At 39.0% G+C, this 15,447-nt stretch overlaps 1 protein-coding gene across 1 annotated transcript in view; it reads left to right on the top strand.

The window, feature by feature from the left end:
• The window catches only part of DOCK1 (dedicator of cytokinesis 1), a 355,108-nt gene that overhangs the window by 259,470 nt on the left and 80,191 nt on the right, over nt 1-15,447 (top strand). Inside the window, exons 30-32 of the mRNA XM_033149416.1 lie at nt 2,892-2,970; nt 5,973-6,073; nt 9,397-9,455. Coding sequence (XP_033005307.1) covers nt 2,892-2,970; nt 5,973-6,073; nt 9,397-9,455 — 239 coding nt within the window. The remainder of the gene's footprint in view (nt 1-2,891; nt 2,971-5,972; nt 6,074-9,396; nt 9,456-15,447) is intronic.

Below are 15,447 nucleotides of genomic sequence, written 5' to 3'. Positions count from 1 at the left end.
TATTTTCACCTTCTATATTAGCCTCCCCCAATTGGTGCCTTTCAGGTATTGCTGAACTTCAGCTCCAACTGGCCTCAGTTAATAAAACCCATAGCCAGGGATGATGGGAGCTGCAGTCTACAACAGCCCCCTCTAGGTTCGGAAGCCTGTTCTATATGGCTGATAATTTGAATATCGGCACTTTTCAGTTTACCTTGGACAGGACAGCTGTTAGGCTAACTTGCCTTTAATTTTCTGTTTATTTCTTATTCCTTTTTCTAAATTGGCTTCTGGTAAAGAAGCCGATCATGGTGTCAAGTTGTAAATGCTTGTTAAAGTACTAACAATTTCAGATTTGAATACAAATGCTCTGGTGTATGCCATCTGGACCCAATGACTGTTTAATCTGTCAATTAGCCCTAGAGCTTAATATTTTGTCACCTCTGTTTGACTAGTTCTTCAGATGCCTTTTTCCAAAAAAAGTACTGGTAAAGAGTTATGTCCAACATTTTTTTACAGTAAATTCATAGGTAAATTGCAGCTCCTTGTCAATTTCTCTGTCCACTTGTATCTGTACTTTTACCCTCTTGTCTAATTATCTGAATTCTGTGGGGGAAACAGAGAATCGAGTTGAGGACATCTTGTTCCTTTGGGATAATGGTGTAAGCTTTTTACACTCATAAAGTGGGGGGTAGGGTAGAACTTGGCAAAAACACACAAGAAGACATGTCACCTGCTTAAAAAGCAAGAAAATAGCTCTGAGCTACTCTAGGTTTCTGATAGGTTCACCACATGTGAGTTGCCTGTCTTCCACCATTTTGGCTTGAGGTTTCTTGCAGTACCATGCCGATTTATCGGTTTAGTCCAGGCATCTCCAAACTCGGACCTCCAGATGTTTTGGGACTACAACTCCTATCATCCCTAGCTAACAGGACCAGTGGTCAGGGATGATGGGAATTGTAGTCCCAAAACATCTGGAGGTCCGAGTTTGGGGATGCCTGGTTTAGTCTATTCATATCCCGCCCTACATCCATAGACCTCTGGATGGGTGACAGTAAAATTCCCAGGAGACAGAAATAATGATACAAGCACAATAGAAACAGTACAGTGGTGCCCCACTAGATGAATGCCTCGCTAGACGAAAAACTCGCTAGACGAAAGGCATTCGCTAGCGGAAGGCTGTCTCGCAAGACGCAAATGTCAATGGGCTTGCCTTGCAAGACGGAAAAAAAAAATTTTCCCGTCAAACCGCTATTTTCCCGTTGGTGCTTCGCAAGACGAAAAATTCGCTATACGACAACACTCGCAGAACGAATTCTTTTCGTCTTGCGAGGCACCACTGTACTTGAAATAAATCTCAAATACTAACCCTGCTGCCCAGTGGCTTAAGAATGAAACCTGGTGTCTAAACACTGGCTGCCTAGGCAGCAACTGGATTATTTTAATGGTGTAGGAAGGGGATTTGATATTGTTTCTTTTCTCCCTGACGTTGAATTTACACAGGAACGTAACATACCTGGCTGTCTTACCTTTTGAGGGTCTTTCTACTGTTGGAGCTGTCGCCCTTCTTGCTGCATCTCTGTACCATTCACAGTGCTGTAGCTTCCTCACAAGATAGGCCTAAAATAACTGCAGGCAACATCCTTTGTTTCTCTTATTGCTGGTTAGAATACAAATACTGGGCAGATAAGCCAATAGTTCAACTTAGTAAACAATTTTCTAAACATAAATGTGTATCCCCACCCCCCGTTTGTTTTTGCAAAACAGGATTGTGTATGTGGAATTATGTGCATTTGGAAAATGAGACAGACTTTCTTTAAAAATAAATTACATATTTTTTGTTATAGCAGTAATCCATGGGCAATAAATATATATATATGAGCAAATATCAAATGCTGGGTCCTGTCTGTAAAGTGTCTGAGGTAGGAGAGAACATAGATGTTCATCCTTAGGAAGAATCCAGAGCAAAAAGGAACACAGATTCAAGTTTATATTGTGCGTTTGTCCTTAACTCACCTAGTGATCCTTGACTTTTCTGTAAAGGACCTGTCAAAATGCCATATGTCCTCAGTTTCCAGACTCTTTTTATTGCAGGATACTGAAATGTATTAGGAGTAATTAAGTTTATTATCTGTGTCCTAATGTGAGTCACTCTTTCTACAGATAACTATTGTGCAAAAAGAGAGAGGTCGTTTAGAAAGAGTCTGACCTTTATTATTGCCATGCTTTCAGAGATAATGACACCAACCTACAGCGTCTGCAGCCTATTCAAAGGACATGTCAGTTTACCAAGTCATTAGTTGACATCCTAATAACACCAATTAAACAATTTGCTGCTGAAACATTTGCCTGGAAAGCAAAAATCTGGGCACTGAAGATTGGTTTACTCTTTGCAAGAATGTACAGTTTTGTATATAATACCTGTTAAGGGATGTTTTGTTTGTACCCAGTGTAAACTATGTTTCTCCTCTTTTTAATGTACTGCTATATAAGTAGAAGTTCAATCCATTGTTCACCAGCTGTTGATTCTACTTAAGTAGAGTTTAATTCTAAACCAATAATATTAGTACATGTGACTTTGAAAAGCAATTAATTTTTGCTTATCAGTAAATTGAATTGTTAATTATCTTTTTATGATATCATGATATTAAATCAAATAGAATGAATAATTTTTCCAAAGGATTGCTTCTATTTCTTTTATTCTACATATGCTAATTTCCTTGATTAATTTTGAGAGCATCTGAATATAATTCTGCATATTTAACAGTGGTAAGTTTTCACTGCTTTCCTAATAACTGCAGCAAATTCTACTTTCCAGACAGTCTTGGATTTATATCTAATTTGGGTGCCAAACTTACAAAGGTGCCAAAGTCTTAAGTGTGTAATTATGTAATTTTCTCTTGATCTTTCAGAGTCTTCCTGCGAGCAATTAATCAGTATGCAGATATGCTAAACAAGAAATTTCTTGATCAAACCAACTTTGAGCTGCAGGTAAGACATGAATATTGTCTCCATTATTATTATTTTTATATATGTGTGTGCGCATGCATCCTTTCCACACATTTTGCAGTCATTAAAAAAAAGGCATTTGAAGTATCCCTGTGAGTTGCATCCACACTTCTCACTCATTGTGTCATCTTGGAGAGCATTTTACTTTATTTTAAAAAATCGTCTACACCCTGCATTTGTGCCTCAATATGAGGCACTTGGGGCAGCTCAGACAAGATCAGAATTCAAAAACAAGTCAAAATCACACACACACACACACACACACACACACACACACGACTGGTAGCTGGTGACAAGCACACATGCACATCAGCTGTGAGGGAGAAAACTTGGAGGGCTAGAACAATAATTAAAAATCAACTAAGCCAAAGGCTTGCTGGAACTGGAAGATATTCTTCTTGGCAGAAAACACCATCAGGTAGAAAGCCAAATGGATATCCCAGGGCAGAATGTTCCAAAGTTTGGAAAGCACTTACTAGTTATTTTGATGGACTGTAGCTGAATCCTGCTAAGACACTAACACTGGATAAGTTCTTCCCAGGACTGAGAATTAGGGGATTTGTCTGTTTGGGATGGGGGTTTCACTCACACTCAAGGAACCGGTACGCAGCTCTTGCAACCATCTTTCTCCATGGACGCCCAGGAGGCCTCTGTGGCAAAAAGCACTTGTCACCAGCTTCAGCTGGTATGTCAACTGCTCCCTTTCCTGGGCAGGTATAATTTTGCCAAACCTCATGTTTGGACTATCATAATGCTCTCTATGTGAGGCTTCCTTCCCTTGCAGCTGGTCCAGAAGCTGCAGTTGGGACAGAGCACCACAGCCTAACCTGGTGGGTGGTGTTCCTTATTGGTCACATAGACTAGCTAAGGGATCTGCACTGACTGCCTATTAGCCACTGAGACAGTTTTACAGTCCTGCTACTTACGGTACATACAGTAGGTAAAGGTAAAGGGACCCCTGACCGTAAGGTCCAGTAACGGACAACTCTGGAGTTGCGGCGCTCATCTCGCTTTATTGGCCAAGGGAGCCGGTGTACAGCTTCCAGGTCATGTGGCCAGCATGACTAAGCCGATTCTGGCAAACCAGAGCAGCACACGGAAATGTCGTTTACCTTCCAGTCGGAGTGGTACCTATTTACAGAGTTGTCAACTTTCCTTTTTTTGCATTTGGAAACGGCCATAGCTGTCAACTTTTCCTTTTTTTTTAAATGGGAAACGGCGCTGGAATAAGGGAATTTCCCGCAAAAAAGGGAAAGTTGACAGCTATGTATTTATCTACTTGCACTTGGACGTGCTTTCAAACTGCTAGGTGGGCAGGAGCTGGAACCGAGCAACAGGAGCTCACCCCATCGCGGGGATTCAAACCGCCGACCTTCTGATCAGCAAGCCCTAGGCTCTGTAGTTTAACTACTTACATATAAAGCCCTAAATAGTTGGATCTGGCTACCAGAAAAAAACCATACTGCCCTCCATTGCCCATTAAGGGCATAAAGATCAGCAAATGGGAACCGGTTAGTTTTGCCGCAACCTGATAGTTATTGGCTTGTGGTTAGGACAGTAGTGGGTTTTTCACTGGTGACACCAGTGTTGTGGAATGCCTTCCCTGCTGATAGGGGAGAGTCCTCATCTGCACTGGCATTCTGCTGGCTCTTGAAGTACACATCAGCTCAGTGCGATTAGATATAGCTAGGAAATTAGATATAGCAATGATGGAGAACCTGTGGCCCTTACTATTGGCTGGGGCTAATGTAAGTTTCAGTACCAAAACATCTGGAAGGCCACAATTTTCACTTCCCTGAGGTATAAGATTGCAACCTCACAATAGCAGTACAAGCAACTGGGCCTCTCCTCATGAATTCAGAGATAGCCTCATATGGTAGGAAGCAGTCCCTTAGGTATCCTAATCTATATTGGTTTTCAAACTATGGTCTGCAGACTTCATTCAGGTGGCTTGTGGCATATATTTAAAAAATAGAATTAAAAAACATGCAGCATCTGGCACAGTGCATTAGTTGCTACAACAGGCAGAAAAATCACTAAGCGATCCACCAAGACCTTCAGCAATTTTCAAGTGGTCCATGGAAAAAAAATCTTTGGAAACCACTGTTGTAGTCTGAAGCTGTTCACGGCTTTAAGAAACAGTCTTGCTTAGAAGCAACCCAGAAACAGTGAAGATGGAAAACAGCAACTTCCAGTGGTTTTGCTCAGGCTCCTTCCTACCCCTGTACATCGTGCTAAACCATTGATTTATCTAATTTATTTGTATACCACTTTTCAAGAAAAAATAACCCCCATTGTTTTTTACAAGCCAGATGTCAAACAAAAAATGAAATTAAGTTTGACCATATAAAACACCACAAAAATCTCATAACAATATTTCAAATGTTCACTAAACCATGGTTTAGGATTGTGTACAAATGTGCTCTGTTGTTCACAATCATACAGAGATATTAAGGGATCTAGTTAATTTTATTATAAATTTATCTTTGTTTTAATCAAGCAAGATAATTTATTACTTTGCTTGACACAGTATGTTTAGAAATATCACTGCTTTACTTTTCCACAAGTCCTCTAACTCCAATTCCTTTTCTTTCTTTTTATTTTGCTTGTGCACATTTTTCATAGTTCAGTTGAACTATAAAGAACACTTCACATATTTCCATACTTCAGCATCCATTTGAGAAAGTTAGTGATTTTCTTTGACTTTCTGTACAACATAAACAGACATTCATGAATCCGCATTCCATTTTGCTTGAATCATCAGAATGCCTTTGATTTCAATATTTGTGCAGATGGGCAAGTTTGTTTAATCAAAACTGTGCACAGTGCGGCAAAATGCAATGTTTCTGTCAAAAACAAACTAAGCTTGATGTCTTATTACTGTTAATAATTATGCATATAAATTACATCTTTAAAAACTACCGTATGTTAAGATGTTTCAGTCATGTAATACTGATGATTCTTGTAATCTTTGTGACCTCTAGCTTTGGAACAACTATTTCCACCTTGCTGTTGCTTTTCTTACCCAAGAGTCACTACAGCTGGAGAACTTTTCAAGTACTAAAAGATGCAAAATCCTTAACAAGTAAGTTGCATTCAACATATAAAATCATGAGCAGGAGCACGAGGGATTATTAACATAATATTGCTTTAACTGCTTAGAAAATTCAAGATGCATTGAGAAGCAATCATAGTATGATGAAAGGTTAGTCTTGAAACCATGAATCAAGTATTTATCATATTCTTTAGACTCGCATCAAGATACAAAATTACTGGATAAAGCAAGTGTTTATCTTGTAGTATATTCATGGAGTCAAGAAATTTAAGAATGAACATATTAGAGAAATCTTTTTTAAAAGCCACTTCAGCTTTTTGCTTATCCTAATCTCATTTGATGAGAATGCTTTATTCCCTAATTCCTACAGGTCTTGTAGCTAATCTCCATAACTGCTGTGAATTTCAGTGTGATATCCCTAAAGAATGTTTTGTTGCCACAGACTTGTACCTTGGTTAAAACGGATTAACTTGCCTACCTTTCAACAAGGAATTTATTCACTTTATACTTTATTTCATAGCAATTTTTTTTAAAAAAAAACAACATGCTGTGGTATTCGGAAGAATGAACGTTTGTCCCTTTGTTTTCAATTGCCTTCAGTGATTTTAGCTATGATGCGAAATCTCCTTAATTTAATTATTTTTAAAGGACTTTTTTGTGTAAGGCTGAGCCTTAAAAGACATTGGATTGGAGCCAAAGATGCCATTCCATCACATATAAAGAGTCCTTCCTTCAAGACTAAGGCCTCCAAGCCAGTGAAAGGTTTCCCTTTATGGAAGGTGGGGAGACAGTTTGTACTTTCTCTCCCTGCATGCCAGGTTCCATGGTGTTCCACAGTGTTCTCTGTTTTTCTAGAGCAGATTTCCAGAGGCCTGCATGGGGAAGGGGGAATCCGCAAAAATCACCTCCCTCCTTTCCATTAGTGAACAGCATGAGTGTTCTTTCTGTGAATGGAACCGCACTGCATGAGTTTTGAATTTAATGCAGTGTTTCCTTGTGCTGAGGGAGACAAAATGTTGCATAATTTTAAACAATGTGAAGGTCATTTCAGAGCGGAGAAAAAGAATCACTCCTACATGGAGTACACAGAAACAACAATATGAAATACTCAGATTGTGATAATGCCAAGGAAATTGTATGCTAGTCCCTGCCTGCCTTAGCCCTGCCGTTCTGCATAAAAGTTTCACCAGCATGTAATGGTTAACTGCAATTTACATCTACACAAACCTAAATTTGGCTCATGTTTACCCAGAATTTAAGACACCCTGAATTAGGATTAGATGTAGCAGTGGGCCATAGGGTGATGGCAGGCTGTACAAATGTTTTTTAAGGTATAGTAAAGGATATATTAACAAAAAACACATTGATTTTAACATCACTCAAGATAGGAAATTACAGTTGTTAAGGACCGCACTCTAAAGAAGCATGTTATTTGGGCATTATTGTATGGTATTTAATCCCATGGTTAGTTCCAGCTTCACAAACTACCTTACAACTGGATGACAGTTAATGGTAGAGAGTGGTAGAACTTTGTCCTGGATATTTTTGTTCTCTGGAGTACTCATGGAGTCTTTGCAACAGAAGCTATCAAGCAACTGAAGCTTTTTATGGTACATTAATATGTAAACTCCACAGAAAGTTCTGCAGCTTTTTATTATTCCTGTGCATTAAAAAGGAAGGTTGTGGATGTAATTCTCATCTGCCCAAAGGACATTGTTCCAGAAGTCTTGTGGTTCGTTCAGATACAACTCTGAAAACCAAAGCTGTGCTGCCATGTTCTTTCTAGAGAGATGAGGCTTCCAAACAAACCACAATCGTTCAGTCTTTTTCTAATTGTACTGTCATGAATTTTAACATTTAACATGCTAACTGAGGCCTGTAGAGCCTGAGATGTACCTCTTGGTTGTTGTTGGGTTTTTTTTTTTGCAATTTCTCTGAGCATTGCATGGTCTGATTTTGGGGTGAGTTTGCTGGGATATCTGCTCCTGAGAAGGTTGGCAACTGTCTTGAATGTTTTCCACTTTTGAATAATCTTTCTCACTGTAGAATGATGGACTTGATATTGGATGGAGATGGCCTTAGAACCCTTTGCAGTTTCATGGGCAGCAGTACTTGCTTCTCTAAGAGCATTGTGTTATCTTTCCTCCTTTGCATTGTGTTAAAACACACCTGAATGCTCCAGACCAGCAAACTCCTAAAATTTCAACTTTTATAGGGGTGGGCACACTTGCTGATGATCAATTAAGCAAGGGCATTTGATTAGCAGCCCCTTTCTGTTACTTAGCCTCTTAATTCCTATGGAAGCAGTAAGGGTGTACTTAGTTTTTCACACATGATTTCTCCATCTTGGCTTTATTTCTTTTAAATAAACCATGACACAGTGTAATACGTCATGTGTTGCTGCTCATCTGTGGTTGTATTTACCTAATTTTAAGAGCTGCTAAGGAACAAATGATTGTTATTATGTCCTGATATGTAAAACCACAGAATTTAAAGAAGGTACGCTTTCTTTTTCCCATGACTGTATGTTTAGTTTGATTCATTCATGTACTGTAAACCATTGGCAGTCCTTGCATTTACAAAATGTTTTTTTATAAATAAATGTAAAGAGATAAAGAAGTGCATGGACTCATCCACTTTTTATGCATTCACCAGTTGCAAACCCAAAATGAAGTATCACTTCTGATTTCTGCAGATTTCCTGGATGTTCAGATCCATTGTAGTATCTCAGCAGATGTCGTGGTAGTTGTGGGAAGGAGGCATCCTTGGTACTTGCTGAATACAGTTCTTCTTAGTTCATTTTCTAGGCCAGGCAATGTATGCTAAGAATATGCATAAAAGTAAAACATTCTTAAGTCTGTGCAGTGTGTTTTCTCCAGCTATTAGAGACTGAGAAATGGATAATACTCTCATTAATCTACACAAACACCCCCACGCTCTCAAGGGACAGTTATGTAATATGCCGATAAGGCAAACTGAAATTCCCACAGGTGAAACGTTTACAGAAAATGCAGCATAGACGCTAGAGTAGAGCTTTTTTTCTTCCCTCAAGGAAGAATGAGAAATGCAGATGTTAGACTGGCAGCTACCATGCAAGCTTTTGTGTGTGTGTTTTATCATCTCTATGATTTGAGAATGTAATTTAATTTCTGCAAGCTTTTCCCCATACATAACAATGGTTGTATTGCCTAACAAATTCAATAGACCTAAAGATATAAAGTGCATTGGACTCCTAAATAACTAGCAAATCATTGCTTTTTTAAAAAAACAACACAGACATAATTTGATTACAATGCTGAAAGGGTGAAATAATACAAAGAGCATTTTTACCAAAAAAATTGCATTCTTTCTAGGTATGGCGATATGAGAAGACAAATTGGCTTTGAGATCCGTGACATGTGGTATAACCTGGGTGAGTAGGAACCCCACTATCTGATCCTTGAATAATCAGCACATCCTGATTAGCTGAATTCACTGCATAGCGCTGTGCTTATAAGGTTTGTAAGTTCAGGTTGCACAAATATTTTGGCAGTATCTAACTTACACATTTAATTAATTTTATTTATTGCAGCATCTACTCGGGGCTATTTCTTGTGTTGCAGCTGTTATGAAGAAGTGGCTGCCACCAGCATGCACACAGTTTCCCCCCGTTATGACTGGTACACAAAGGCAGTTCCCAGCAGTTTCTCATGTGACAGCCACAGTATAAGGATTGGTCTTCACTAGTTTGAACTTCCTTTGAATGCATTCTATCTATTTTAAGATCAGTTTTGCTGAAAGAGCCCTCTTAATCAGTTCATAGGATGGACAAAGCTTTGTTAAGCAAGCAAGTTGCATAAGTGTTGCATTGAATATCTATGTTAGTTGTTTTGTTGCTGTCATAGCATAAGTGAAATTTTTTCACACAGTCCTTTGAGATGTGTAGGCAATGACATTCTGATGGTTTTCAATAATCAACAGGCACACAGATTAACACCAAAGTTCTATGGAAGAAGTACTTTTAAAAACCTCTTCCATTGACATTAGAAATATTGAGTGACCATCCCATCCCTAAAAAAGAGAGCGTTCTAGATGTATTTTAGAAAGTGCATAGGTAATATGGAGAGGCAGCATTCTCAATGATTTCACAGATTTTGGCATAAAAGCTCTGTAATTACTAAATTATCTGTAATCACCAATAAGAAAAAATCTTCTTATACTAATATTTCCATTTATATGGACACTATACCTCTTTTGATGTTTAGCTGTGTCTTTGCTCTGAGTGAATTATATAGGATTTGCCATAATATAAATTATGACAACTGAATCACTTAAGTAGCTGCAAGTTTTTGATGATATTGTAAAGCTTCCAATATTACTTACTTTTCACCTGAACATTGGCTAACTTACTCTTGCTACATTCTTAAATGACTCTGAAGCAGAAAAAAGAAAGAAAGCAGCAACCTTATGTATAATCAGCCAGAATTGTAGAGTGTTTAATACGAAACAATGAAGCAGTCAAACTCGGATATATCTTCTGATTATTACATGTGTTTGTGATGAAAGAGAGAATTCACATTCATCTTTATATGATTTGGAAGTGCACTCTGTTTGAACTATGGCATTATGTAGGGAAGGAAGATTAGGCTTTTGGGGAATAGCTCAGTTCTGTTTTTATTAAAGACTTGAGTGCATTAGTGAGTAGAGACCAGGATAAACCAAAATACATAAGCATATACACGTGACAGACATATACCCGGAATGTCTTGTTTCAAAAGAGTAAACTAAGCTCAGCTCTTCCAGTCAATCACTACCAAAAATCTACTTTTGAGTATTTCATTGCACACGCAATCTGATCCAAGGTAGAGTACTTGGACCTAAGTCCTTTTGATATCACGTGTTCAGCCATTAAAAGGACTGGCTTCATGTGAACAAAGGAAGGCATGGTTCTCAGGCTGCTGAGTAACTTGTTTCTCCAAGAATGCCTGGTGTATTTCAACTCAATACAATGAACCCGCATCTTTCTTCTCACCACTCCCACTCTCATGTTCTCTTCTACCCAGGCATGGCCAGGCAAAGCCACTGAAAAAGCCAACAGAGTTGGCTTTAGTATATAGATACGGTTTAAATCCTGGTGTCTTGTCCTTTATTCTCAAACTATCCGGTTATCATTATTCTGATTGCAAAAAATAATAATTAAAAAATCAGTGCAGAGTGCCACAATAATCAAACTGCTGACTTTAGGTGTTTCCCAGTTGCCATCAAATGGTCTCCAAGCAGGTGGGAGGCCCTGCTGACCACCACAAATCAAGCAGCAACTGCAGCAGGGAAATGACATGGTTGCTACCTTGCACATGCTAAAATATGCTGCTTCTGAAGAGCACTGAGGCAGTATGCACAGGCTGATGACACCATGTACTCTTTTTTTTATTCTGTAATTTTGGGGTAGGTGGATTTCTTGCCCCCAACCTAAGATGGGACCGTCCCAGCACTAAAATGGCCTTTTATTTTCGTTCTTTCTGATAATAAGGGAAGAATTATAAACATACATGGTTTAAAAAAATATCAAAAGTGTATTCCATGTTGCAGGTTGGGATTGAAAAGTTGGTAGTTGATCCAAATGACCTGCATGTTACTGGGAAAGAGTGATATGGTTAAGAATTATACAAACATTAGTAAACTGTTTATCAGAAAAACAAGGAGGAAAATATAGTAAAAAAAATTTAAAGTTAAATTAAAATTAAAAATGTTACCAACAAAATCTAGGAATTGCCAAGGTTGTTGCTAAAAAGCAAAACTTTAGGATCAAGTAAAACTATAATTTCTTCAACACAAAAATTTTCAGCTTTATTCTTTGTGCTGTGTAATTGAATCTTCCATACTCTGGTAAGTGCTATTTTGAAATCCACCTGTCCCTGTTAAGCAGAGAAAGACTTTCTAAGATCATTGCCAATCCACAAAAAATGATGCTTTATACTCATAAATTATCTGTCCGCTTGCTTGCTCAAGAGCCTTTCATTGAGATGATGCAGTGATAATGCTGAAATAACAGAATGAATTAGTATATGTTTTATGTTTTACAAATGATACATTAGAGTAGAATTCCTAATATAATACCAAATAAGACATTAGTTAGTCATGTGAAATAAATTGTTACCATGGTAATACCTAATTTATAACACATGAATAAAATAATAAAATAATAATAAAATGACATGTTGACCATTTCAGTCAGTTTGTTGTGGGCAACAATCCATATAGGTTCTGTTTATAAAAACTACAGTAAGTATATAGATAGTATTGGAGAAGTTTCCCTGAAAAATCTTTAGGAGTCCTGGCAGAATCTCAGTCTCAGGGAATTATTTTCTTAATTAATATCTGCAGTAATTATCTTGCTACTTCCTCAGATGTGATCAGGAGTTAATAACTGTCACTTTGCTTCTTTAGCCCAGTAACCACAATCACCTCACATGCTGATGCCTGTGCTGGGTAGACTCATCTTATGTTGGAGGAAAGACCTCTAGCTACCAACATCCTTTAAATATCTGCCAAAAGCATCCCCCAGATAAACAGGTTTCAATTATTTTTTGGCATGGGATTCTATTCCTTCAAAGTGGTTGAATAGCTTCACTTAAATAGTTTGAACAATAGTACTCTGATTGAGGGACATGGGTGGCGCTGTGGTGTAAACCACTGAGCCTCTTGGGCTTGCCAATCAGAAGATCGGTGGTTCAAATACCTGCGACGGGGTGAGGTCCTGTTACTCGGTCCCAGCTCCTGCCCACCTAGCAGTTCCAAAGCATGCCAAAAAAGTGCAAGTAGGAAGGTAAATGGTGTTTCCGTGCGCTGCTCAGGTTTCTGTGTTCTGTTGCACCAGAAGCGGCTTAGTCATGCTGGCCACATGATCTGGAAAAAATTCTGTGGACAAACACCGGCTCCCTTGGCCTGTAAAGCGAGATGAGCGCCACAACGCCAGAGTCGTCTGCGACTGGACTTAACTGTCAGGGGTCCTTTACCTTTACCTTTACTCTGATTGCCTTGTCCTTCTGCGTTTAGTGACCAGGTAGCCCTGTCACACAGTTCAGTAGGTTTCAGGGGATGAGCCAGTAGGGTATTTCATGTCATTCTCTCTCCTGCTTCCTGCTGACACAGTGCCAGTTGATCCTGCAGGTGGGATATGTCAAATCTCAGTTGGCGTCTTTTCTCTCTAATCACTTCATTTTTCTCATTCATGGTAAGAAAGTATTCATTTGCCAGAACAGCGTGGACTCTGTAAATTTCCTTCTACTACTTCAGCCCAGCATTTTGCTTGCATAATCTCTGTAATTTGTTGTTAATACCATTGCCATCTCTTAAAATGCAGTTTATTCCCATCATAATTCCCTGGTGAAAGACATGCTTGTATTATTGGCATGCATTGCTGATTTTTATTTTTATTTTTAATATATAAAACTATTTTTCCAAGAATGTTTTCTCTGGTTTCCCAACAGCGGCTTCTATAGAAAACCAATAAGATTCTCCCCCCCTTCCCCCCCTTAATAACATCACTCATGGATTCTTCATAACCATATTACATCATCATCTCTATTCCTAATTGCACTTTTGCATTCAAGTCACAACTGTCATTTAGCCATCCCCTTCTCCCAAAGCTGTCCGATACTCCAGTTAACAGACCAGAAGCAATTGTCTTTTTATTTTGGGTAACAGCGTTAAGAGGGCTCATCTCCAAGTCATTTTTTCTGGCAATGACAGTGTTAGAGTCTTTAACAAATCCTGGAAAAGATGTACCGGTACTTTAACCCAAAACATTCAATTAAAAAAAAATGCCATGTAGCTAAATACTGCCATTTTATCCAGGCCTACTGTGCCTGGGTGCTGTTGTACTATTTGTAAATAGTAGGTTAACAGAAGCATGCTTGCGGGGGTGGGGGGGGGGCGACGACATAAAGTTCAGAGCAGCCTATAAGAAAGTGCATATTACGGCTGGGCTGCAAAAAAATCTGCTCCCATTTTCGCAGGTGGGTCAGTGCACTGTGAATGTGAGATCAGTTGTTTTATTAAGCAGTGCCTTAAGTACCAGGCAGTTGGAAAAGGTGAGTGCAGTTGAGTGTTGATTGTATTCCCCACCCCACCCCGGATTTTAGGCCCATTTCATTAAAAAGGTGATACCTACTTACTGTATTGTGGCATCATGATATATGTGGCACATGCTCAAGGTTCTGAAGATGCGTCATTTTGAGTTATTGCTAGGGACTGATGACAGTCAAAGGGGGAGTGGGTTTTTCTGAATAGTGTGAATACTTGAATACTAACATTTGGGGGAGGGGGAATAGTGTACCTTAGTGGGCTGTGGGTGTGAAAAGTATCCAAGAAAGCAGTGCTAATCTGTTCAGATTTACTTTATTGCAGTTATATCCCACTTTTTGTCCAATGAATTCAAGGTAGCATACATTGTATCTCACACATAATGTCTAGCTTTGTAATGACAACCCTATGAAGCAGTTTATCCTGAGTAATAGTGACTAGTCCATGGTCAGCCTAAGTATAGATATGAATCTTTATCCCTAGTCCTAGTCCAGTCTTCTAACTGCTGTACCGCACTGTCCCAGAGGCAACAATAACACTGTACTGGCATTTGGGTTAGAGACACTCAAAATTCATAGGAGCTGGGAAAATAATCAGTTGTAATAGAAAATGATTTCATTTGAATGTACAAATTAAATCTGGTATCCTGCATGCAGTTAACACACACAAAAGCCCATTGATTTGCACAGGTAATTAATTGCAGGATTGCAGTCTGTGAATTTAAATTACCATGCTTTTATTCGTGTAGGAAAGGCGCAGCATACTAATGATAATATGAATTTAAAAGCATCTGTATTCCAGCAGAGTAAGAGTAAATTATAAACTGATAAAACCAGGCACCAAGAAAAATACAGCAGATCTTAGTTTATGAGCTCAATCACATTGGCTTCAGAAATACACAAGTTACACGCAGTCACGTATGGGCACTTAGTTCCCACTGACAACAGGGGGAATCCAAATTACTCATCTAATTGCAGAATTTAGTTTGCTGGATAAAAGGTGAGGAATTGAGTTGGGAAGAGTTAGCAGCTAGCAGCAGTTCTGCTTAGCAGCTAGCAGCTTCAGGGAGCTCATGAACAAGACTCGTTGGCAGGGGCATTTGTGGGGGAGCTTGAGGGGGAGGCCATGGAGATAATCTCACACTCTGCATAGAACCAAGAGACATGGAGGGTGAGGGAGCTGCCACAGTGACCTGCAGCACATGTGCCATATTTGTCTTCTAGCCTGAGAATGTGCAAAACTACACTCTAGTAAGCATGGGTCTGAGCCATGTGCCTAGAAAGCAGGGGTCTGAACTGTTTTCTGTTTGCTCAGCCACTTTTTCAGCTCTTTAGCACTGA

The sequence above is a fragment of the Lacerta agilis genome, chromosome 5, assembly GCF_009819535.1.
Source record: "Lacerta agilis isolate rLacAgi1 chromosome 5, rLacAgi1.pri, whole genome shotgun sequence".
In the NCBI taxonomy this organism is placed as follows: Eukaryota; Metazoa; Chordata; class Lepidosauria; order Squamata; family Lacertidae; genus Lacerta; species Lacerta agilis.
The sequence above is the reverse complement of the archived record's forward strand: the minus strand, read 5'-3'. Positions and strand labels throughout refer to the sequence as shown.